General features: G+C 44.2%; 1 protein-coding gene across 2 annotated transcripts; it reads right to left on the reverse strand.

Annotated features, from left to right (window-relative positions):
* Positions 1 to 345: 345 nt before the first annotated feature.
* Positions 346 to 21,720, reverse strand: aldh1l2 (aldehyde dehydrogenase 1 family, member L2). 2 transcript variants are annotated; one of them, XM_085435972.1, is made up of 23 exons: positions 21,469 to 21,720; positions 19,014 to 19,158; positions 11,786 to 12,020; positions 9,561 to 9,726; positions 9,300 to 9,401; positions 8,652 to 8,741; positions 8,435 to 8,569; positions 8,125 to 8,250; positions 7,922 to 8,013; positions 6,183 to 6,330; positions 5,968 to 6,087; positions 5,747 to 5,874; positions 4,119 to 4,269; positions 3,963 to 4,033; positions 3,750 to 3,855; positions 3,583 to 3,670; positions 3,146 to 3,239; positions 2,976 to 3,075; positions 2,679 to 2,777; positions 2,401 to 2,566; positions 1,771 to 1,876; positions 1,485 to 1,684; positions 346 to 1,123 (listed from the first exon to the last, which is right to left on the reverse strand). In XM_085435972.1, the coding sequence occupies exons 1-23, from the start codon at positions 21,514 to 21,516 to the stop codon at positions 1,068 to 1,070; spliced, it is 2,772 nt and encodes a 923-aa protein (XP_085292098.1). In that variant the 5' UTR covers positions 21,517 to 21,720; the 3' UTR covers positions 346 to 1,067. The 2 variants fall into 2 exon arrangements, with proteins under 2 accessions (XP_085292098.1, XP_085292099.1); XM_085435973.1 differs by lacking the exon at positions 21,469 to 21,720 and having other exon boundaries at positions 11,923 to 12,020; positions 19,014 to 19,093.
* Positions 21,721 to 25,937: the final 4,217 nt, after the last annotated feature.

Consider the following 25,937-nt stretch of genomic DNA (forward strand, 5'->3'; position numbering starts at 1 on the left):
AACACTGACGTTAAATACTGGCTTAGCTCAGTTCTAATGCAGCACCCAGCTCAAGGCGGTTCATCACAGCTTAGAAATATCTCACATTGATTCTTTGACATTTTAAATTCAGCTGCTAAGCAACCATTTCAGGAAATCAGGATTGTTTGATGTGACGCAGCGAACCAAAGAAAATGACCCGAAACACGAGGAAAAGCTGAAAGGAACTTAAAACGTGACTTAACTGCTCTGGATTACACACTCCAGTCTCTGAGCTCTTATGTAGTTTGTTCTAACTAAAATCTGAAAGCTTAAAATCAGTTTATACATTGATGAATGTTAACGATGAAAACAAAGATCTCTGGGTCTGATCAGAAACACAAAGGTTTACATTTACAGCCAAAGAGATCGACGTCTGTCCAAACAGCGATGTCCTGACCGCTGGCCTCAGTTTATCCTGCTTCTCACACGGTTTACGTGTCTTCTGTTTTCCTAGCCTTGTTCCAGAACTGTGTGCTGAGCACCGCTGATCAGGAAGCTTCCTGAAAATTTGTAAAGCTATTTTAATGCTGCTTTCTAGACTCAAACATCCCCATTTTTCGGACCAGTATGGATGTTTAATATTGCTATTTTGTTTGCAGCCTACACAAAGCTGCAGTATTCGTGGGTGAGTAAACGTGAGCCGAAAGGCATCCAGCACACACGGCACCCTGATGGCAGTACACAGATCAGGTGATCCAAGAATGAAAAACCAGAGAAAGGTAAAAAACATTTTAAAAAGGTCTTAAAGGGATGAAGAAGGCAGCATGACGTTTGGACGAATCAGTGAAGATAACTGATAGTGTTTAGATTTTTTGCTGTGCTAATTATTTTTACATCTTTAAAAGTACAGCCAGGAGCAGCTCAGCTCCTCAGGGACCAGCTGTGGAAACATGGCTGCAAAACAAAGAAGGCATGTTGTCCACCTCAAGGTCAACCAAGCTTTCCCCCATCACTCATACAGTACACATGCTCTGAACCATTTGCACACACACACACACACACTGAGTTCCTGTTCTTGTTCAGAGTTCATTGGGAGATTGTGAGCCTCAGTATTCCACTGTCACTGCTTTGGTCTTGAGATATTCCATGAGAGCATCCTCACCTGTGGACACAAACGACAACTTGTTAAAAGCTTGTGGGACAAAAGGTTTCCTACTTTAAAAAAAGGAGTTATAATAACGTCATATATTTACTTTGAATAACAGAAGCTTATCAGTAAGCGTGACCACCACGCCAGCTAGCATCAATTCAAAAGTCAGAATTGAAACAGCCCTACTCATGTAAATTTTGTATAACCTGTAAATTGTAAATACTGTAAAACCACTGTCATTTAATGGTCAGGCATTGCATCGCACAGCTACAAGCATTTCACCTCATGTCATACTGTGTATGGTTGTGTGTGTGACAAATAAAATTTGAATATAATATTAAATAAATGTAATAAATTCCAGTTGTCTTCTCACCGAGGTCTTTGCCAAAGCCTGACTGCTTGAAACCCCCAAAAGGTGTGGCAACATCAGTCTTGTTGTAGGTGTTCACAAACACGGTTCCAGCCTCCAGCCGCTCGCTCACATACATGGCCTTGTTAATGTCGCGCGTGAACACGCCTGAAGCCAGACCGTACTCCGTGTCATTGGCTCTCTGCAGCACGCCGTCCACATCTCTGGAGGTTGGAGGAAAAGAGCAGAGCGAGGATATGAAACACCGAGCCACGACTCTACGGTGTGATACTCGTTACCCTCGACTTACCCGTCCTTAAATTTGGACACCACCATGACGGGACCAAAGGACTCTTCTTTGGCGAGGAACATGTGGTCCTCCACATCAGTGAACACGGTGGGCTCCATGAAGAAACCTGAAGGAAGACGGGCGCCCATAATCACGCTCTGATGAACTGCGTTACAGCAGCTTTACTGTTTTATTTGACCTTTCTTGTTTTATGTCATTTTAAAAAATGAATTCGTGCTCCATGACTGAGCCCTGTCAGGTGCTTTTATTGTGACAGGCTCATAATGGATGTTGGAAAAATAGATTTGGTATCAATGACCATGTGAAAACTATAAATCTATACTGTGGTTTCAAGATTTCAAATAATAGTTTGTTTGAATATTCCATGATAAGGCCTGAATGTACTGATTCCACAGTCAGTGCTGGTGCAACCTAACTTGCTCATATATTAGAATCCGATTTGTGCTTTTTCTGCACCAACTTCATGCTCCCAGTTATTTGGCTGGTTTTTGAAAGAGAAACAATCTTTAGATGAGACATTAAATTGGTAATGAAAATCATCTTTCTGTTCTTACATGCAGTATTCAAGGACTAAAACAACAGAGGACGAGTGTAGCAGCCATTTAGCCTCCAGAGAGGGGCGTGTTCTACCTGGCCTGTCGACCCGTGTGCCTCCGTACACCAGTGTGGCTCCCTCCTTCACCCCGATCTCACAGTACTCCAGCAGCTTGTCCAAGTGGGCTTTGTGGTTCTGTGGGCCGTGGTCTGTGGAGCGATCCAGGGGGTCTCCGATCTTCATCTTCTTGATCTCCTCCACCTTTTAAGGAGAGGGTGTAAAGACAGGATTATGATTTTTCTGACAGCTAATAATGCCGGTTTGGCTTCTTCTGCTTCTTCTAAAGTCACATGATGGCTGTTTCGGCACTCACCACTCGGTCAATGAACTCGTCGTGTATGGACTCCTCCACAAAGAGACGGCCGGCAGCGATGCAGTTCTCGCCCTTGTTGAAAAACACCGAGCTCATGCCCTGTGAGGCAGCACGCACAAACACACAAGCATCAGTGTGCCATTTCAGTCACACTCTGTGGCGTTTCAGGATCTCACCAACACCAGAACCTTGAAAGGAACCGAACTGTCTCGTGATTATTCATAATTAATATTTATATGCACAACTAACTGGTCTACAAAATATCACAAATTGGTTCCCTGAGCGTTGTTCCCTCACCATGCGAACAGCCTTATCCATGTCGCAGTCACTGAAGATGAGGAGGGGGGACTTCCCCCCAAGCTCCAGAGAAACTTTCTTCAGATTACTGACTGCACAGCTGTGAGAGAGAGAGAGTAAAGTACTGTGCAGCTGTGGTGTGCGACCTGTAAGAGTCAGCCGGGTTTTACCTCTTCATGATCTGTTTGCCGATAGGCGTAGAGCCGGTGAAGCCCAGCTTGCGGATGTCTGGGTGCTCGGACAGACGCTGTCCAACCACGCCACCTGGAGGAGATCGAGAAGGTCACGTGACAGAGCCCAGGGGGATGACACAATCTTCCACATGTGCTGCAGTCAACTGGACACTTCTACACGTGCTGTGAGTAGTTCTGCCTACAGCTATTTCTAATGTTGTAGTCACAAAAATCCACACAGGCTGAAGGACAAACAAATGCTCCTTTTTCCCTGCTGTGATCGTACAGTTTTAGCTCTCCAGCCAAATAAAACGATGCAAATGAAGCACAGAGAGAAGGACTGAAGTGCTCACAGCGCTGATCTTTGAGAACTTTCCCTAAAGAAGGAATAACCAAAAAGAGCCTGTTTAAACTGTACAGATACTGTTCATTACCAGAGCCTGGTAAAATATTGATGACTCCTTTTGGGATGCCTGCCTTCACTGAAAGCTCAGCAAACTTTAGTGCCGTCAGTGGAGTGACCTGTAAATATCAAAAATAATCATTACAACACATAAAATGCCCAGGAAGAACTGAAACAGTACACAGCACGAGGAACAACCTGTGCAGGTTTGAGAACCAGCGTGTTTCCAGCTGCCAGGCAAGCTGCACTCTTCCACGCCAGCATCATGAGAGGGTAGTTCCACGGGATGACTATGGCACACACACTGTGACAGGAAATAAGCTCTTCAGTCAGTGAAATCCACAGAAATGCGTATACTGTCTAAATAGCTGAGGATAATTAGGTTCAGGTTAGTGAATGCAGAGCTTTTACCCCAGAGGCTCTTTCTTAGTGAAGGTCAGGTTGCGGTTGGGCCGGGCTTGGTTGATGGGAATCGTCTTACCCTGCAGAAAACAGACAGAGTGTGCTGAAGTGAAGAGCTTAGGTTGTGTGCCACTAACACACAAACCCTGAGAAACCTTCACCTACCTGGATCTTGTCACACCAGCCAGCAAAGTAACGGAAGGTTTGGATGGACATGCCGACATGTGTCTTGAGGGCCAGCGTGTACACGGCTCCTGAGTCGATGGACTCGATGGTGGCCAGCTCCTCCTGATGTTCCTCCATCAGGTCAGCAAGCCTGAAGGGAGGAGCTCGATGTTAACTCTCTATATCTATTCTATATCCGTGGAGAACCAATTCCAACAGTCTTAGAGAAGCCCATAAAGAGCCTGGGACAGTGGGACGATGCAGACCTCAGTGATACGTGGCAACTAGAACAGTTAAGGCAGAACTTGGCGGATGACCTCAGCGGATTAACAACACTGCACTCCCAGGGAAACTGAAGCTCTGGTGCTTCCAGTTTGGGTTATTACCCAGACTACTGTGGCCGTTGACAATGTACGAGGTCTCACTCAATCATGCCAATCGACTAGAGAGGCTAGTGAGCTCCTACGTTAAGAAGTGGCTCGGACTTCCCAAGTGCCCCAGCAGCGTTGGACTCTACAGCGACAGGATACTGTCATTGCCTATCTCTAGCCTGGTAGAGGAGTTTGAATGTGCACAAGTGAGGCTTGAGATGTCACTCACGGACTCCCGGGACCCCATAGTGGGAGGCACTGCTCCCACCCTAGCAACGGGGAGGAAGTGGACCCCGGCCACATCGGTGCTACAGGTGAAATCTGCTCTTCACCATCGTGACGTGGTGGGTCACGTCCAACAGGGCAGAGGAGGATTTGGTCTTGGCGCAGTAACACCTCAGTGGCAACAGGTATCTGTAACCGAACGTCGGGAAATGGTGGTGGCGGAGGTGCAGCGACAGGAGGAAACAGCCAGACATGCCAGAGCCGTAGCGCTGGCCAAGCAGGGTCGCTGGATGAATTGGGAGAGTGTGGAAAAGAGGAAACTCTCATGGAGTGAAATCTGGGACATGGAGTCTAATAGACTAAGTTTCATCATCCGAGCGACATGCGATGTGCTGCCTTCCCCAATAAATCTGCAGCTGTGGTTTGGAAAGGACCCATCCTCCCCCCTGTGTACAGTCCCAGCAACATTCAAGCACATCTTGGTTGGTTGTAGGACTAGCCTTACTCAGGGCAGACACACATGGAGACACAACCAGGTTCTCAGGTGTCTAGCCGAGAAAGTTGAGCGCAAAAGAAAATCCATCAACGCTCAACCTTCACGAACCAAGAGGAGCGTCAGTTTTCATCAACATTTATCCAGGAAGGAGACAAGCCGAGGACGAGCCCCTCAACCCAGACCTGGGCCCGCTGAAGGTTGCCAGGGATTGGCAGATGCAAGTGGACTTGGATCAGAGGCTAATTTTTCCCGCAGAGATCATAACAACAATTTTGCGACCAGACCTCGTCCTTTGGTCTAACTCCTGAAAACTTGCGTACGTCATTGAGCTGACGGTACCATGGGAGGCAGCAATTGAGCGTAAGAAGCTGTGGTATGCCAACTTGGCAACACCTGATGAATCCAAGGTCCACTACTGACGATGTGTCCCAAATCTTAATATGATAATCTAGATCAGATTCTCCCCCAAACCCCCCCCCTCCACAGTTCTGATGTTTCTGCAACCCCAAAGTAATCCTCTAGAGGGAGGTACTCACCTGTAAAGAAGACTTCCTCTGTCTCTGGGGTTCATCTTGCCCCAGGGCCCATTTTCGTAAGCTTCTTTGGCAGCAGCCACAGCTCTGTCCACATCACCCACTGAGGCATAAGACACCTTACAGATCACCTGGTTGAAGGTTGAGATCGTCAAACATGATCCAGTGAACATGGCATGGAAAATCTGTGCATTGAGCATAGTGAGTGTGGTCATGTGACTCACGGATCCATCAGTGGGGCTGATGCTATCATAGGTCTTTCCATTTTCTGAATCCTCAAACTTGCCGTTGATGAAACACTGATATGGCATTTTCACTGTCATGTTGTTTACGTCTTTGGTTGCCTAGGTAACAATGGAGAAAACCCCAACTGGGTTTGAGTGACGGGATCTCCCCTCGTTACTTGATTGATTTTGCTTTAGCTCGGATTTAGACTCACATAATCAACGACGAGCTCCTCCTCCTGGTCCTCTCCTCGCAGCTTGCGGACAAACATCTGGATGAAGTCCTGGAATGTGGTGGCCATGTACACATCCTCGTTCTGTAGCTGCACGCCAGCACACTTCTGCTTCACCTCCTCAACCAGTCTGCACACAGTGAGGACAGCTCTTTATCACACACTGCGTTTTTACACGTTTATAAGCTTTTGTTTCTGCTTGGTGAACTCACATTCATGTTAACAACTAAAGGTGAGACACGCACACCAAGCTCCTGCTGTCTGGTTAAAGGGCGCGAGATATAAACCAATCACCTCGAATGTAATATCTCTGTTCATGTATTATTCACATATAAATGTGTGTGTTAAAGCTGCATTGTTGGCAGTGAGACTGGGTCAGGGTTTTTGTATTATCCAGACTGGTATCAGGAGACTCTCCAATTGCTACAATTCCATTCAATGCAATTCAGCTGTCAATTCAATTTTATTTATATGGCGCCAAATCACAACAGGACACTTAACATTACAAAAGCAGACATTTATGTGTGGTTACCCCAGGCAGACAGCCCTGAAAAAATGCAGCCAATCCATAAGTGGAAAAGAAAACAAAAAAACTGCAGTTCCTCTAGTGGCCACTAGAGGAACTGCACAAACACCCATGTTAAAATGCCCAAACACAGCATTAAAACCATGTTTGTAGTCCAGTATAAAAAGCTTTTAGGCTCTTTGGATAGTGTACCCCTTCATAACAGCTGTGAGGTGAATGATTTTTATTGCTAATACAAAAAAACATCTGTCAAATCTGACTGACAGATGTTGACACAGGGAGCTGTGGCCTCACTGCGCTGGTGAAGCATTTTTAATGGAATTATCTGTGAAATAATGTGACTTCCTGTTTGGCTGAATCCATTCCAAAGACGCTGTGCTCTCGGAGAGTAAAATGATAGTATTTTATTACGTGCATCTGTGTGTTGGACTGTTTATGAACGCAGGTCCTCTAGTGGCCACTAGAGGAACTGCGTTCATAAACCAGAGGACTGTTTATGAACGCAGCTTGCTTATGAAGCCAACCAGCTAAACTCATGCTGAGGCTTCAAACTGCATCTGAAAGCAATTAATGATAACAGGGTGGCTATGTCCATTGTTTATATACAGTCTGTAGTGGTTTCCAATGTCCACAGTGGAAAAACCCCGACATATACAAACAAACACAATAACTGATATCAAAATGAAGATTTACTGGTCAGGTTGGAAAAGTCGGAAAAAGGTACTCTGGACTGAAACATCTGCTTTGAAATAACTTTTAAATGTAGAATTCAGTTATTGAATCAGAGCCTGAAATTATGCAGACTTTCTCTTTTTTGTGTGAAATGTGCACACAGTTGGTTTATCATGGTGTTTTCTTTATAAAAGCTATACTATGCATTTATTCTAGAGGTTACTTCTGATATAAGCCAGTATCTTTTACCCATAACAAATTTAAAGAAGGCGTTAGCTGCACAGTGTTCTGTATAGACTGTGTTTTTTTAAAGTGAATTCAGGATTTGAGCCCAAAGATCTGAGATTTTAAATGTGGCCTAAACTCAGTATAACGGAGCTGACTAGAAACTGAGCGTGCCATCTTCAGCACAACTTAAAATACATGACATAATTGTATCTGTAAAATGAAAAGACTGCTCCACCTGTGGATAACAAGAAGAGGTAAAACATTTCTGAGCAGTCCCTGCACTGATCCGTCTCACCTGACCACATCCATGGAGGCGGCGCCGGACTTGAAGAAGTCTGTGGTGTCCTCAATGGCTGGCACGTTGCTGAGGATGCCCTTCCAGATGTTCTGCAGTAAAAAAAATGTTTTAAATGGGCTGATGTCTTTCATTTAAATCATTTACAGTCTATTGGGAGACAGCAGGCTAAAAAGAATCAGATAACACAGGGGTTCACTTGCCCTGATCTCCTCTGCCATTGTCTTCTCGTCATCGGTCAGCTCCACACTGGCGCTTTCTCCGGAAGAGAAATATTTGGAAGCAGGAATCATTTTCCCATCTTCAAACTGCAGGTTCTTCACTAGGAGCTGTGGCACAAACAGAGTAAAGATGAAACAGGCATGCTGGCAGTGCATTTGATTCAGTCAGCTGTGGTTGAGTTAACCTTATTGCCTCTGGAGTTCACTGTCTGATAGCTAATAGAGGCACCGACACACTCATCCAGCTCGGCTTTTGTTTGCTCTCAGTTATTTGTTTTATAAGGTCACTCACAGCTTTGCCGTCAGTTCCATACAGGACGAGCCCGTTTTTGGTGACACGAGCAGCCTGAGAAGCCCCCTCGATGTCCAGCGGCTGGCCCTCGGGTACAGACCCCCCCAACATGGAGGAGCCATAAAGGGTCACAGACTGAGGACAGACCCAGAGAAGATTTTAAAATACATCCAGAATGTTTGGTATTATCTTTGCTCAGTCATTCTGGAAAACACACCTGGCCATCAATGACCGTCCAAGCACCGGGGACTTTGTCGTGGCCACGGATCCAGTTGTGGATCGCCTCGGCTGGCTGTGCCAGATTCACCTGGGGGACACAAGAAGAAGCCAGTGTAAACAGTGCCTGAGCTACGTTTCCGAGAAAGAGAAGGAAGGTCAGCTGACGGCCTCCGATTTAGCAACACGTGGAAAAATGATGCTAGAAAACGAGACTGCTCCAGGAATAGCACATTTGTAATAGCTGCAAGCAAACATCTCTCCATGTGACAAATCAGGAAGCAGCTAAGATCAGCTCCACCTCGCGCTTTCACGTTACAGGGAGACCCACCCCAAACCAGTCTCACTTGCACAGCTAATAGGAAATTTCCAGTGAGAGAGTTATTACACTGAGCAGCTGTTCAGAGTACGAGCTGCATGTGTAAAGAGGGGTTAACTTGGGCTTGGTCGTATAAATGATAGACTCTATCAGTGTTTCTTGTAAGCTATTATAAAGCCGAACAACCCGACTCATACACAGTTGTTGTGCAGGAATAATATTCAGACCGTCATTCTGAAGGTCTGGATACACCCCTGATGGCAATCCAGACCCGATGCATGTTCCTGATGTGATGTAGTGCCTGATCTCAGACTGCCGTCTAACGTTCACCTTGGCATTGGATTTCTTCTGAATGCCTTCATAGCTCGCTCCTTCCTCTGGCTGAGGAGTCCGAGGGGCTTTTCCATCAGCAATGAGCTGCACAGACTCCACCTGCACCAAGAAACAGAGTCCAGGTGACAGCTCAGTGTTTCAGTTCAAACACAAGCACAAACATTGGGGTTGGTGGAGTAGTGCAATGTAGGTTTAGATGCTGAAGGTCCAAATGATTAGAACTAGTCCTTTTCATTATACTGAGGTCCATGTGATTACCATAGCCTTGATGCCCCCGGGGAAGAGGAAGCGGTTGTACAGTGTGTCCACAGTGTCATTGGGCTCGACATCACACTCGCGCTGCAGCAGGATGGGTCCGGTATCCAGTCCATCATCAGCCCAGAACACTGTGAAGCCGGCTTTCTTATCTCCATGGATCAGAGTCCTGGTGACATATAAAAGGGAAACAAAGAGCTGTGTCATTAAACAATTATATTTAGAACAGATAAAGGCTATAAAGTAGACCATTACAGTGTACTAACAGTTAATCCTGAAACCAGAAAAAACCACAATCAGGGAGCCCTTTAAAGGTGCAATACAGAGAAAGTGGGGAGAAGCCATCGTTAAGGTTGTATGGGCAACAGGTTTCTTATTAAAGGCAACTCAGCGCATTGACTGTGTGACATGACAGCTGTACTGCATGACAACTTTAACCATAAAGGTTCCACACAGAGACTAATTTGATTATCTTTGATTTATTGTTTCAGGGTGAGCATTTCTGCTAAACTGGCTCGTGCTCAGTTTGAAGTGTCAGCGCCTCTGCACGCGGAGAAAGCTAACCAGGAAAGGAAGGATTCCATAATGAGGAAGGTTTTATGGCACACCGCTCCACCACCAGCAAGCCCATAGCTTTTTTATGACAGTCAAACCAGGAAACACATCGACCCGACTGTGTTGTTCTATTACAGATGCATGCAGAGGTGCCCAGCGGTCTGTTAAATACCATATTTTACTGCCTGCTGAAATGTTACTAAGAAAATGTTCTCAACAGTCCTTTCCTTAAAACGATCGCTTTCTACTTAGAGAAAAATGGTGAGCAGTGTTTTTCTTTTTAATCAAAGTATGTTTATACATAACTACATTTATAGTTGCACTGAACAGTTTGAGCTTTGGACGGTTCTTAGCTAGCCTCTTTGCTAAGTTAAAGAAACTCGTGGGAAAGATTTCTGCAGAAAGCAACACCTATAACTCATGCTCCTGTTGAGCCAGCATTACATTATGGTGAGTCTCAGCCTTCGGCTCGGGCAAACTGTAACTGTCTCTGTGCTCTTTGTCGATCACTGATGTGCTGAAAATAAGTTCGAAACCTCACTTAACATGAGAGTTTGGGGTTTTTCATGAAGGAGGAGCTTGGAGACTTTTCCTTTCTTGGGTTGAGATTTGTTGTTGGAAGTAGAAGAGATAAGAAAGCCAGGCTGCTTCGAGTTTGAGGTCAAACATCGCAGGTTTAAACCTACCAGACCAGGGGTGGCAAACATAATTACACATGTCAGTTATTCATGGACTGTTTGCATGTTGGAGCCAAAGCTTCAGCACTGCTGGGAGTCCATACAGGCAAAGGTGGGCCAATCACATGCACAGACAGACTGGGATCGTACCATTACGTAAGGAAGGATGGGGGAAGACGTTCCAAAGGTTGCAGGTGTTTTGGCAAAGGCCAGGTGCACAAAGAGACGGATGAGTGTGTAAATGAGTCTCACAGGCCTGAATGTGCGCTTGAAGCCATTTATAATTCTTAACGTGTTTGATCTCTGCAAAAAAGCACAAGAATACATTTTGGACTTTTAACTGTATTTTCATGAGTTTTACAGCTTTTCCTACTGATAAACCCCTCCCACATGGCCATTCATGCTAAACAAGGCCATTAACAACAACAATTAACCTGTTGTTTATTGTTTAAGCCCCAACGCCCCCAGTACCGGGGGGGACATCGGGTTTAATGGGATGTACCGCCAGATCTGTTATTTAAATATAGACGTGTGGTATCCACAGGAATGTCAGAATCTCAGCTAAAAGCGAATAAACCAATTTCAACAACAGATCAAGGAGCAGGCAAACAGCTTCTGCAAAAACATGTAATCAGGATACTTTATGGAAACAAAGTGTGGATCCCCTTGCTTCCATCACAATAATAATCGCACTTCCTGCACAGCTCTCTCTCTCTCTCTCAGTGAGCTCTGAGACCAGTTTCCCATCAACAATCGATGGAGATACTTTCTGCCTTATTGGGATTACTCGTTGTTGGTCGCTCTGTTTCTGTTGGGTCTTTTCCCCAAAATAACCTCTGACAGGACAGGAAGGCTCATTTCTTAAGCCTTCCTGTCTTTTGATAGGACAGAATATTTATATTCCTTATAATTAAATCCACTTTGTTCAGTGTACCAGTATCACCAGCATATCCCAAGCTGTCAAACAAACTCCTTTCGAACCCCCTTCTTTCTCACCAATTGATTGCTGAGGCTCCTCTGTGCAGGGGCAGGATGGAGGGGTGGTAGATGATGGAGCCATGCTTTGGGTGGTCGATGACGTTCATGGGGATGAACTGTGAGCAGAAGGGCATGACATTGAGCTCAGCACCCACCGCCTTGTAGGCATCCACCACTTCTGGGATGGGTTTCCCCTTAACCCGCCACCGTGGGAATTTGAACACAGGTGTCCCCTCTTTTTCTGCCGCCACCGCTAAGAGAAAAGAGGACATTTTAGGGATGCAGTCCTGAACGCCACGGCTTCATGGAGGTCCTGAGTAATGAGCTAAAAGTCTAAGTGTATGTCAGAAATTAAATACTGCAAGTTTAGAAAAGACAAAGACTATAAAATGGATTAAATCAGACAACGAATGAAAGGATGAGCTGGCTGCAAAGTGGCTTGCAGTTACACAGCTACTGTGGCAGGCAAAGTGTTTACAAAGTATGTCTTTGAAGAGATTTTGATGCACAGAAGGACATCAGATAATCTGTAAGGAGTGTGACTTAAAATTAAATTCCTGGAATAACTGGAGAAGACAACACTGGCACAGCTTAAGATGAAGGAAAACCACAGTCTGAAGACACTGTAAGTAAATAATGCATTTACAATCAGTTTATTATAAACTGTGACCAACAATATATTTTAATTTAACGTCAACCTTCATTTAAATAAAAACCCTTTTGTTTTTAGCCGGAGAATAAAATAAAGAGATGGGAAGTGACATGGAACAAATGCCCCTGGTTGGCGGCCGCCGTGGGAACAGAGGAACAGTTGGTGTGTTGGAGTGTTTAAAGGTTAGGATAAAAAGATGCTGCATCATGTAACAGGGACACTGCTGCACTGGACTTTTGATTGTTCAACATATAACCCTTAAAAAGTCATTTTTCTGTCCTGATTAGATGTAAAAACATAAATATCCACTTGCTACACCAGAAACCTTTTACTTTTAAAATTAATTCCTTAAAATGTATCATGTCATTTATTTATTTAAACTTGGCTTTAAAGGCCCTTGAAGGCAATTTGAGATATTACAATTTGCATTTGTAATGTGCCGACTGTACTTCCTCAGGAGGCTGAGGTCTTTCAACATCTGCAGGAAGCTCCTGAGGATGTTTTACCAGTCGGTGGTTGCTGGAGTACTTTTCTATGCTGTGGTGTGCTGGGGGAGCAGCACAGCAAAGAGGGACTCATCCAGGCTGGAGAAACTGATCAGGAGGGCTAGCTCTGTGGTCGGCATGAAGCTGGACACTCTGGTGACAGTGGCAGAGAAAAGGACACTAAAAAAAACTGCTGGACATTATGAACAATGCTGGGCATCCTCTGCACACGGCCATAAACAACCAGAAGAGTCTGTTCAGTGACAGGTTGCTTCTCCCCAAGACAAGAACTAACAGACTTAAAAACTCCTTTGTCCCACACGCCATCAGACTGTTTAACTCCTCTCTGGAGGGGAGAGGGAGGGGAGACAGGGGGACAAAGGAGGGGGGAACAACTAAGCTGTAGTGCCTCTGCACCTCACTGTGCAATACCTTGTGCAATACTTTTTGTAAATAGTCAACAGTGCAATAGACTCAATACTTGAAATGTGCAATTCACTTGTATTTTTATTTTTTATTCCTATTTATTCTATTTATCCCCTTTGTATATTTTATTTATATTTGTCTCTGTATTTATATGTGTGTGTGTGTGTGTGTGTGTGTGTGTGTGTGTGTGTGTGTGTGTGTGTGTGTGTGTGTGTGTGTGTATATATATGATATTCTGTAACTTCTGTCGGTGCTGTGCTTTTTGGAAATCGAACTTCCCAGAGCAACCCACCCGAGGGATTAATAAAGTTCTATCTTATCTTATCTTAATCCTACAGACTATGCAAACAGTGATCGTCAGAGGCTCTTTTGCTCCTGGGCATTTGCCAACTTTGTCCCGCTGCTAATCTAGCACTAGCAAAGATTAGATAACACTAACTGAAATGTTCATTTCAATGTGAAAATCAACTTGTGGAGACTTGAAAGCTGCCTGAGAAGCGTGACATGTAAAAATTCATACATACAGTGGGGCAAAAAAGTATTTAGTCAGCCACCGATTGTGCAAGTTCCCCCACTTAAAATGATGACAGAGGTCAGTAATTTGCACCAGAGGTACACTTCAACTGTGAGAGACAGAATGTGAAAAAAAAAATCCATGAATCCACATGGTAGGATTTGTAAAGAATTTATTCGTAAATCAGGGTGGAAAATAAGTATTTGGTCACCTCAAACAAGGAAAATCTCACAGACCTGTAACGTCTTCTGTAAGAAGCTTTTCTGTCCCCCACTCGTTACCTGTATGAATGGCACCTGTTTGAACTCATCATCTGTATAAAAGACACCTGTCCACAGCCTCAAACAGTCAGACTCCAAACTCCGCCATGGCCAAGACCAAAGAGCTTTCGAAGGACACCAGGAAAAGTATTGTAGACCTGCACCAGACTGGGAAGAGTGAATCTACAATAGGCAAGCAGCTTGGTGTGAAAAAATCAACTGTGGGAGCAATCATCAGAAAATGGAAGACATACAAGACCACTGATAATCTCCCTCCATCTGGGGCTCCACGCAAGATCTCATCCCGTGGGGTCAAAATGATGATGAGAACGGTGAGCAAAGATCCCAGAACCACACGGGGGGACCTGGTGAATGACCTGCAGAGAGCTGGGACCAAAGTAACAAAGGTCACCATCAGTAACACACTACAACGGCAGGGAATCAAATCCCGCAGTGCCAGACGTGTTCCGCTGCTGAAGCCAGTGCATGTCCAGGCCCGTCTGAAGTTTGCCAGAGAGCACATGGATGATACAGCAGAGGATTGGGAGAATGTCATGTGGTCAGATGAAACCAAAGTAGAACTTTTTGGTATAAACTCAACTCGTCGTGTTTGGAGGAAGAAGAATACTGAGTTGCATCCCAAGAACACCATACCTACTGTGAAGCATGGGGGTGGAAACATCATGCTATGGGGCTGTTTTTCTGCCAAGGGGACAGGACGACTGATCCGTGTTAAGGACAGAATGAATGGGGCCATGTATCGTGAGATTTTGAGCCAAAACCTCCTTCCATCAGTGAGAACTTTGAAGATGAAACGAGGCTGGGTCTTCCAACATGACAATGATCCAAAACACACCGCCCGGGCAACAAAGGAGTGGCTCCGTAAGAAGCATTTGAAAGTCCTGGAGTGGCCTAGCCAGTCTCCAGACCTCAACCCCATAGAAAATCTGTGGCGGGAGTTGAAAGTCCGTGTTGCTCGGCGACAGCCCCAAAACATCACTGCTCTCGAGAAGATCTGCATGGAGGAATGGGCCAAAATAGCAGCTACTGTGTGTGCAAACCTGGTAAAGACCTATAGTAAACGTTTGACCTCTGTTATTGCCAACAAAGGTTATGTTACAAAGTATTGAGTTGTATTTTTGTTATTGACCAAATACTTATTTTCCACCCTGATTTACCAATAAATTCTTTACAAATCCTACCATGTGGATTCATGGATTTTTTTTCCACATTCTGTCTCTCACAGTTGAAGTGTACCTCTGGTGCAAATTACTGACCTCTGTCATCATTTTAGGTGGGGGAACTTGCACAATCGGTGGCTGACTAAATACTTTTTTGCCCCACTGTACTTGTTGCACATGCAATGAACTGCTCAGGATAATATATAAAAATGTTTAAGTGGCTTTGTGTGAAGATGCTTCAAAAGAAAAAGAAAAAACTGATTAACAGTGAGGTGTCGAGGAGGACTCTTTACGCTGCAACACAGCCTGTAATAAGTGCACCAGGTAAGCATGAGTACTCCCCTTCAGTCCTAAATCATGCTCATTACTTTACACGGATGCCACAAGATGCTAACAATGACACCACAAACTCTTATGAAAACTACTTCTGCCCAAAAGGATCCTTTAGTCTTCGTCCCCCCAACCCTTCACTGGTCACAGCAGATTGCGACCCCTCCATGAGCCTGGTGCTGTCAGAGGTTTCTTCCTATTAAAAGGAAGCTTTTCCTTCCCCCTGTTGCTAAGTGCTTGCTCATAGTGGGTCATCTGAGGTTTTTTCTCCATTATCGTAGAAAGACTACTATACTATATTATTGTCAAAGGAGCTTGCAAAGAAAAGCGTCTGGACTTCTTTAAGTTGCTTGAAGACGTTTCACCTCTCATCCGAGAAGCTTCTTCAGTTCTAAGGTCAAATGGTGGAGAGTCCCAGATATAAACCTAGTGGGAGTTTCCCCCCACAGAGGGACAAAAGGACCCCCTGATGATCCTCTAATCGCCTGAGCCAAGGTGTGAAACTGGGTGTGGGTCCCAATCAGCCAGAGTTTCGGGTGTGTTCATTGTGAAACCTGGCCCCACCTTATCATGTGAATTCCTGAGGTCAGATGGCCCAGGATGTGAGTGGGCGTTAAGGCATCTGGGAAGGGATCTCAAAACTATATAATATAATATAATATAATATAATATAATATAATATAATATAATATAATATCAAGCACCCTGAGGAGACTTTTGTTGTGATTTGGTGCTATGTAAGTCAAATTGAACTGAAAAAAACTCAAACATATACAAACAGTGGGATGATGCAATGTAGAGATCTGCTCCAGGTTATGAACCATAGAAGAAGAAATTAAGTTTTCAACAACAGGTGAAGCCAGGAGGCAGCAGATGATGCTCCGTGGTGAGACGGCATCACCAAAGCGCACCCTCCCTGTTGCAGACTTTTCACCTCAGAGTTACATCTCTGGGCCACACAGGGCCTCTCCTCACACAGACAATGGAGCCCCTATCCCGCAACTAATGCAGAATAAAGGCCTGTCTTTGTCCAGGAGCACTGTAGTCAACACGCATCTACCTCAGCTGCAGCACAGGCCTCTGGTGACCCACAGTTAGTACCAGGGACAGAGCTTCATCTCACCTACAGGCTGTTATTAGTTTTATGCAGATTCTAATTGTAATCTCTTTTATTTGTAATGTTATATGTGATTTCAAAGTTTACACAGTCTGATTAACACTGAACTTTAAATAGTAGTGCTGCTGTCACGTACAAGCATCTAAATGTTTAAGCATTACATGATCTAATCAGGGGCGAGGAAAAAGAAGTTTCCCTATTTGCAATAATAACTGAAAGGAGTAGCATAGCCTGCCCTTCATGTGAATTTATTACAGCACATTATTTTGATTTTACAGCCTACGTTTGTCGTAGTCTCAGCTGAACATTTGGCACTGCTAAATAGGGCTGCTCGATGTAACGATATATATCGGATGACGATACAAAAACATCTATCGTTTCATTTTACGCTGTCGTTTGTTTCGTGGTGTCACAAAATAAACGGTTTACGGCGATATTTTTCATGGTTCTGATGTCACTGTAGTGGCTATATTCATTTCTTCTTTCTCTTATATTTAATATAACCACACTAAGGATGGACAAGCGCCTGTTTTTATGCGTTGTCGTTAGCAACAACGACGGTAAAACCATCGCGTGTCCGCTTGTTTATTTTCCACATAAACCTTTCACAATAAAGCTCAAGATCCTGTTGAGACTTTTCAAAATAAACTGAATCACGTGAAAGAGCAGATTGTTTATGGATGAGAAGTAAAAAAGAGCCGCCAGGTGCTAAAAAATAAACCTTAGACTCAAACGTTAGAACAGGCTTTTCCCCGCAGTACGCCGTGTAATAAATACTCAAAGAAAACGGCGTCGTTACAACTCATGTCTAAAAATGTATCGTTTCATGCATCGGTTACAACACTCAACTCAGCTACACGACGCCCAGCAGGAAACACTTCACGCAAGTCGAGCTGCCCGAGATTCACAGAATTTACAGAAAATGTTACATTTGTGATTTATATCGTTATCGGACGATAGATGTCTGATATCGAGATATGAGATTTTGGTCATATCGCACAGCCCTACTGCTAAACTACCTACTGTTGGGTCTAAAGTCAGACCACGCTGATCCCAGAACTTATTCCCGTGAAAGAAAAACAAGGCAACGGCGATCGATCGTTTTACTTGCAAGGGAGGCCTTGTCGGTATCTCAGCTCATCACAAATAACCTCTCTCTCTCTCTCTCGGCCCCCTCTCGCTCCCTTTTATTGACAACGTTCACACAATAAACAATAGTTTACAACACATACCTTCCCCCGTAACCCCCCTTGGTTACAAAGACAAGGCACTGGGTGTGTGTGTGTGTGTGTGTGTGTGTGTGTGTGTGTGTGTGTGTGTGTGTGTGTGTGTGTGTGTTCCTGCTGATCAAAGGGTCATATAACATAAAAGCACAGTAGGAACATCCTTGGTCATAAAGAGGGTAGTCTCCCCACACCCTAGATGGTTCACCCTAGATAACACAGTGAAGCCATACAAAGGGGAGGAGGTTTGCTAACATCAAACAAGGGTGTTACTGTGATAAAAACACTACCACCCCCCCTCCCAGAATCTTAAGGATCTGGGGAGGGGAGGACAGAAAGAATTCTTTAATACTATGTACAAATGGTAAACATAAAAATGACAAACATTTAACATTTCAACTCAACACCTACTCAGCACCAAACAGACGAAAACACAACTGAAGAGCTCAGGAATTAAAATAGAAGCTAGAACTAGACCTGTATTCTTAAGGTGGATCCAAACACCTCTTTTAGATAATTATGGGTTACATGAACAAACTTTAAGTTCCTCCACTTCTACAAAGTGTGACACAAACTGACTCAAACCTTTGTGGCGAGGCTCTTTGAAAAGCCACGACTCTGTTAGCGATTGGAGACAAAATTCAAAGTGTTTCGAAAAGAAGAGAAAACAGGCTTTATGGGGATATTATTCTATCAGTAGCACAAAGCCTTCACAAGGTACTAGAGTCTGAACACAGGCAGAAACGCAGCTCTGGCTAGATTTCTAAAGGTTCCTATAAGATGAGAATTAATTTGTAATTTTACGGCCAAAATGACAAAACAAGCCCAGGCAGCCTGTTTGATAGTTGGGTTGATAATGAAACATTTCCTTGTACTGTAGAACACAACGCTTTTCCATCGTTCTTAGGTGTTTATTTTACCAACTGAAGAAGTAGTGACTCCAAATGCCCCACTATTAAAAATAATAATAGCAAACTGGGAGGACAAGAAGACAGCAATGTTGAAAGTTTGGTATCTGACATGTCAGAGAGAAACCTGTGAATGAACAGGAAACTTACCCAGGGGGTCAGCCTTGCCATCCTTGTCAGGGACCGTGAACACACCCACCACCTTGTGCCCCTGCTTCCTCAGGTTGCTGTAGACCTCCTGACCAAACAGGCTCTGGCCAATAATTGCTAGCTTTAACTTGTTCTGGTAATGATGCTGTAAAGGGAGCAAAAACACACAAGTTTCAACTTCACTGAAAGCACATCAGACATACTGGAAACACTGCAAATGCTCATGCCCTAGTCTTTCTGCAGAAGAAGACTTTAGACACTTCACTACAGTTCAATAGATTTTATGCAACTTCCAGTAAGCAGTTATTTTACTTTGACCTACAGTACTGTGCAAAGGTCTTAAGCCACACCTCTTTTCTCTTGGAATGTAACTGGCAAAAATAGTTGTAACAAATTTGTAAACATAAATAGAAAAAAAACTGTTGTGTGGAAGAAACAGGAAAGCCAATATTTGGTAGGAACACCTTTATTCTTCAACACAGCCTGAACTCGCTTAGGCAGGAATTCTTGTATGTCGTTAAATAATCATCAGTAATTGTTCTCTACGCTTCATGAAAGATATTCCAAAGCTCTTCTTTGGAGGCGGGTTTCCTTTAGTTCTGTTCTCGGTCATGATGAAGTCAAACCTCTTCAACAACAACAATCAGAAGAAGAATCAGGAGGAGAAGAAGGCGGTGGCCCAGGCTCTGGGACGGCCCATCCATGACTGATAGTGTGTTTAATATCCAGTATATGTCGTGTGCGAGGGATCATGAAAAATGAAGCTGTTCCCAGGCACTTCCCAGATGTGACCGCACGCTGGACCAAACTCTGACAGTACTTTGTGTCCACCGGCTGGAACGCAGCCCCGAGTATTTTAAACATGACTGAATACTCACCTCTGTATATACTGACTAAAGTTTGAGCAAAAATCTCCAATCTGTATTCATCCTCCACAATTACTGTCAGTCCAGTTCTTGCATACTTCATCCTTTTCTCCCTGTTTTCCATCCTTAACAATGGATTCCTGACAGCCACGATTCCACTGAGACTATTTCTCATCAGGTTTATGAAAACAGTAGACGAACCAACTGCAGGGCAGGCGCACTATTAGGTGCTGTGTGCAGGATTTGATCATTTTCTTACAGAACTAACATTCAGATATTGGTCATCTGCTGCAGATACTCTTTTATGCCTGCTTGTTCTTCTTTTGTCCTCCAGTTGTCTTGTTTTTTAAGAACACAGTGCACCTACAGAGATATCCCACTTCTCTGGCTAACAGCTGTTTGGGAACCACCTTGTTGGTGCAACATACTCTTTTATGCCTAAACATGCAGTTTAAAATGGGTTCAGCCATTCTTCTCTTGAATTTGGTCCTTTGTCCATGCCTGACTGATTCAAGTTGACAAACAAAGTGCTCTGAAAATGGTCAGGTTTAATGACTGGACTGAAAATGAGTAAAAATGTGGCCAATGTCCAAAGAAGGACTTTGAAAGACCTCCAAAGAGCCTGGAAAACTATAACTCAAGACCACTTTAAACTTTTTGAAAGCAAAATATAAAGAAACGATGGCGAGCGCACAAGTTTTAACAGCACAGCAGTTTCTGATTAAACTGACAGTCAAACTGGGGCAGCAGAAACCTCTTTGCTTCTGTTTCCCATAATATAACTTTTCACAACCAGGGCAAATGTCCGTCATCATTAAGCTTTTTTTCCCTGAAGTTACATATTATTGACTTTTTGTCAGACCCTTGTAATATTTTATTTTACACCTGTTCATTGCATATGTGAGAAATCCTTAAATCTCAACCTCCCTTGGCGGTCTTAGTGGCCTTTAACTCTGTTACTGGCTAAAGGCAGCTCAGAGAAAAGCTATTGGCTGATGAAGATTACAACCCTTACCCAGCAGTGACAAGTGCATGCCAGAACCTCCCCCTCATGTGTTAAGCATGGAGGTTTCAGGTTTCCCATGCACATATGTAAGATCCTGTCAAGTGCACATTTGACAGGTCTGGCTGCTGCTGCACAGCAACTTCCAAGCGACACGGTAAATAGATAAGAAATGAAAGAGCCCGTCTGATGCTGCCTCTTTCAGCCCAGCAGGGTCGTACGTAAGCCGGGCTCCAGCCAGTACACTGTGAGCCTCCTGTGATGATGATGCAACTCCTCCAGATATTGTACAGTAAAGGCCAGCTCCGTCCGAGCGCGCAGCGGGAGGAACAGAGGAGGAGGGCGCCGTTGACACCGTAACGTGGCAAAGTGTGCACCATCTTTTCCCGTGTTGGCTGAAAATACAGCAGCTGAGTGACTTACTAAGAATGAGTGCAGTCAGACCCGAGCCTGGCTCAGTCCTCCTCATGACCCGCAGACCGCTGCATGCGTTCAGCGCTACACAGACACATTTAGAGAAACGATGTTCGCGCAATCAGAGCAGCTCACGCATCAAACCCCGGTGATTGTTGGCAACGTTACTCACGGATGAAGTGGAGAATTTCCTCAAGACTTGACTCGCCGTCCACAACATAATGGCGCTGTTGTTTGTTTTTAATATATATGCGCGCGTGTGTGTTCAATGCAATAGAAACGACAATAAATCGAGACGCTGCCGGATGTTCAGAGCCCCCAGCTGAGGTAGGCGCGCTCCTGTCTTCACACGCTGCACCTTATGCTGCCCGTGTGAGCCAGACTCAGCGGCGGACCGTGGTGTGGGCTCGTCACAGCCAGCTTATACTCGACGGCAGCAGACGCGGTACGTCCTGCCTACTGGACCGGACGTGCGCGTTCCCGTGGTGCTTATTTTACCTCCTTGCCGGCGCGGTCACGCGTGGGAATTCGTCCTTCTCATGGTTATTGGTCATTGAGCTCGTTATACGTTGCTTTAGTCTGGGATTGTGAATGACTTAAGCGAATTATACATACATGTTCATAGTATACATACATGTTTATCTCTGTGTAGATTCAGTTACTGTCATAAATTCTGCCAAAAGCTAAACTGTGGACCTCTGAAAAAGATATTGACCATAATTCACATCAGAAAAACCAAAAATACGTTTTCCTGTCCTTTCTCTGTGTATCTGTCAAACAAACACTGAAAAAGCCCAAAATATCTACTCTGCTGTGCACCTGCCCAAACTCCCACGTGGAAAAGGCTCTAATCAAACAGCTGGCCAGCACAGGTTCAAACTGACACAGGCTGCTGGCAGATCAAGCACTCATTTATTCCTGTAAGCGGCAAAGGGCAGTGCAATCCGTCTTAAAGCTGCCCAACAGACTGCATGCTGTCAGCCTAAAGTCTTACTATTAGTATAAGAGCACTTTTTCCAGTACAGTGATAAAAACAGCACTGCCTTTAATGATGTTATTATTATGAATAACATCATTAACAATGTCATGTTTTTCACCGAAACATGGTTGAACAACAGCTGCCCGGACAATGTTATCGAGTTAGCAGGACGCCACACACACCGAGCCGCAGATGCCTCCGGCAAGACCAGAGGTGGAGGTTTGTGCATTTATATTAACAATGCTTGGTGCATGAACTCCACTACTACTGAGAGTCACTGCTCACCTAATGCGGAGTTTTTAATGGTCAAATGCAGACCTTATTACCTCCCCAGAGAACTCACCTCTATCATACTCACTGCCGTGTATATCCCCCCCCCGACGCTAATGCTAGGTTGGCCATGAAAGAACTTTCTGCAGCCATTAACAAACACCAGAATAAACACCCCGAGGCTGCTTTTATTGTTGCTGGCGACCTCAACCACACCAACATGTCTCCTGCCACACCAGAGGAGACAAGACTTTAGACCATGTGTATTCCAACCTGGCTGGAGCCTACAAAGCCACACCCCTCCCCCACATTGGACAATCGGACCATCTCTCCCTGTTCCTCACACCTCGGTATTCACCACTCATCCAACGTGTGAAACCTGCTGTGAGGACAATTAAAGTGTGGCCAGAGGGGACAGACGCAGTGCTCCAGGACAGATTTAAAAACACAGACTGGAATATGTTCACCCACACAGACCTGGACCAGTACGCAGGGCCGTGCAGAGAGGTTTAAAGGGGCGGGTGCTCAAAGTTAAAAAGGGGCACATTGAACCAGGCTGAATAACAACAACACACATTCATCAAGAATCTAATATGGGAAGGGCAGGGCTGTGTTGATCTGAGACTGTAGACATTAAAAAGTCCACAGGAGAGATGGTAGCAGATTAAACAAGTGTCATGAGATAATAACAAAATGCAAAGATTGGTGACAGCGCTTAGGCTCTGCCTGTGAATCACTCTTTGCTTCTCTTCTTCCTTCCATCCCATCATTTCATATATCACTCTCCACTTGCTGTCTATCTGAGAACAAGGCACAACTTGCTATTGCAATAAACTATAATCTAATTATCCACACCTAACAACTCCAGCATCTAAAATAAAATGATGACAGAAAAATGTTATAGCCCTGCCTTTAGTAGCCTCACACAGCTCCTGCTGTTTCCTCCTCATGTCCTTACCAGGCATGTCTGCACAATGTTATATCATGAGTAATATTTTTTTTAAAAATCCATCTAAATAAAACACACACATGCACGCACACACAGTGATATTTTAGACCTTCAGAATACTGTATATACTATGGGCATCACTGTGCTGATCCAGAATCCTTACATTATTATTTATTACTAGAGCTACAATAATAAAGCAATGAGGAGGGGGAAGTAATAAATATGAAATAATGTATTTATGATGATTCCATTTGTTTCACTATCCACTCTGTGCAGGGCAAAGCTTATTACATCTTTAAACTGTAGAGATACAATCATTTTACTGCTGTAAAATCCAAATTTTGTCTTATTTAAAATATAAATCTAATATAATCTGCTTCTTAATGTATGTTCTTTAAAATACAGCGTGTGTTTTTAATATATTAAAATATATTTAATATATTTTAATATATTATAATTATAATAATGCATAATTATGTGGACATGCATATTAGATCGTTTTTTAGTGAAATATAATCCCTCCAGAAAGGCAGGAAAAGCCCTGTAACTTGCTTTAAAACTAAATACGGGGCGACCGTTGGGAATCGCATCTGTAACCGGAAGGTCGCCGGTTCGATCCCTGGGCTTTCTGTCCTGGTCATTGTGTCCTTGGGCAAGACACTTTACCCTACTTGCCTACTAATGTTGGCCAGAGGGGCCGATGGCACGATATGGCAGCCTCGCTTCTGTCAGTCTGCCCCAGGGCAGCTGTGGCTACAACCGTAGCTCAATGGCGTGTCCAGCGGGGTGGCCTGGGGGGGCACAGGCCACCCCCCCAACCAGACTGGCCACCCCAGGTGCCACCCCAAAGGTAAAACAATAAAATTCAATCAAATATCAAATGTACGATTATGTTTTCACGGTGAAGCTCAGATATCCGAGTGTAAGTGAATGCAGCATCGGCTTCTGCGCTATGCGCATCACGTTAGCAAAGGTAGGAGAGCCAAGCAGAAAGACGGCACTGCAGGAAACAATTTTTCGGTGAAAGAAAATTAGGACAGAATAAATGTCCCGGTAAGTAATATCAAGTTTGTTGAGTTTAGTAAACTTCGGTGAAATTAGAATACCAAGGAAAAAAATAACACTTAAAGAATTATTGCAGCTGTGGAATATTTCAGACAGTATGCTACTGAGGGCAGCTAACATAAGAGTTATGAGTTATAAGATGCAGGTCGATGTGTAAAAATAACTCAGTTGTTTGGTGGTGGCTATGGCAGGGCTTCCACAGAGGCCAGCAGGTGGATGAGGGAAGGGGAAGCAGGAGGAGAGCCCCGAGGCGGCCACCAGTCCGAGTGTCAGGTGAACTGAACTTCAGGTAAGAAGTTATGAGCTGCAGTCTATCTGGGTCAGATATAAACCAAGTTTAGGTGGAGTTTATTTTCGTTGTGCTGACTTTTTACAGTCAGTTACAATACCTCATACTGTGTGAGCTAGCATGACAAGTTTATACAGATGTTCGGTTGCTATGACGTTACTGATAGTGAACTTTATTCATAAGGTTAGTTAGTAGAGTTGCCAACAGCTCCTTAAAAATGGAATGGTCCCTCATTCAGAGAAAATATTACGCGTTTGGTATTGAGCTGAGAAGAGACGCAGTTTGTCCCGGACTTCAGCTAGGATGGAAAAAGACACAAAACTGGAGTTATTCTGTCTTTACGCTGCACAGCTGCCTCTTCTCCTCTCATCATCTCTCCTCTCTCTCCTGTTGCTACTTCAATCATGAAACTGATCAATGATCAGCTGATCGTCTCTCTTGTTTGTTTATCACCCACTTTGAGCCAGAAAGAGGAAACCAGCGGATGTCGCGCTAAACAGCAGCAGCACGTTTAAGCTTGATCAGCTGTTGTTAGAATTTAGTTAGAATGTTTGCTGGAGCCACAGCTGTAAAGCTGCTGGTCATGATGTCGGTTTGGATATGTGGTGAGAGGGAAACATGAAGATGAAACCAGGAGATGTCCTTACTGAACCATCAGAGCTGAACAGGTGATGGAGAAACAGGTTTACCTTTTAGGTGACATGAATGAGTTGAAGTTATGAACTGTTTCTGAGAGACAAATAACACCAGGATCCTTTTTTTATGTAGCTGACAGCTGGTAACTGTGCAGGGGCGGGTCTAGCAAAGTGTTGCCAGGGGGCCAGGTAGGGCATTAACAGGGAGAGGGGGGCATAAAGAAATACTTTTCTTTTTTATTCTCATTTAAAATATCTAGCTTTTATTAAATAATTATCTGAATCTTGCAAAGAAAGTTTTTATCTGACGTAAAATGTATAGAAATCATACATATACCAAAAAGACTGTACATCACTGTCACAGCAGCATCTGTTTTCATTCAAAGGCTTTATGGCTTTAATACCTGGTGGGCCAATCTGTAGTGAAAATGCCCAATTTTTTGTCCCAGTCCAG

Source organism: Copadichromis virginalis, linkage group LG17 (assembly GCF_057382275.1).
Source record: "Copadichromis virginalis isolate Kocher_CV1m ecotype Utaka linkage group LG17, C_Virginalis_male_GT1.1, whole genome shotgun sequence".
Lineage (NCBI taxonomy): Eukaryota > Metazoa > Chordata > Actinopteri > Cichliformes > Cichlidae > Copadichromis > Copadichromis virginalis.

Excerpts from the sequence above, each read along its gene's own strand:
- aldh1l2 (XM_085435972.1), bottom strand. The coding sequence starts at position 21,516 with ATGTTGTGGACGGCGAGTCAAGTCTTGAGGAAATTCTCCACTTCATCC. Across the intron at positions 6,088-6,182 it reads AGGAGCTCGTCGTTGATTAT|GCAACCAAAGACGTAAACAA; the intron begins GTGAGTCTAAAT and ends ATTGTTACCTAG. Across the intron at positions 3,240-3,582 it reads CAATATTTTACCAGGCTCTG|GTGGCGTGGTTGGACAGCGT; the intron begins GTAATGAACAGT and ends GATCTCCTCCAG.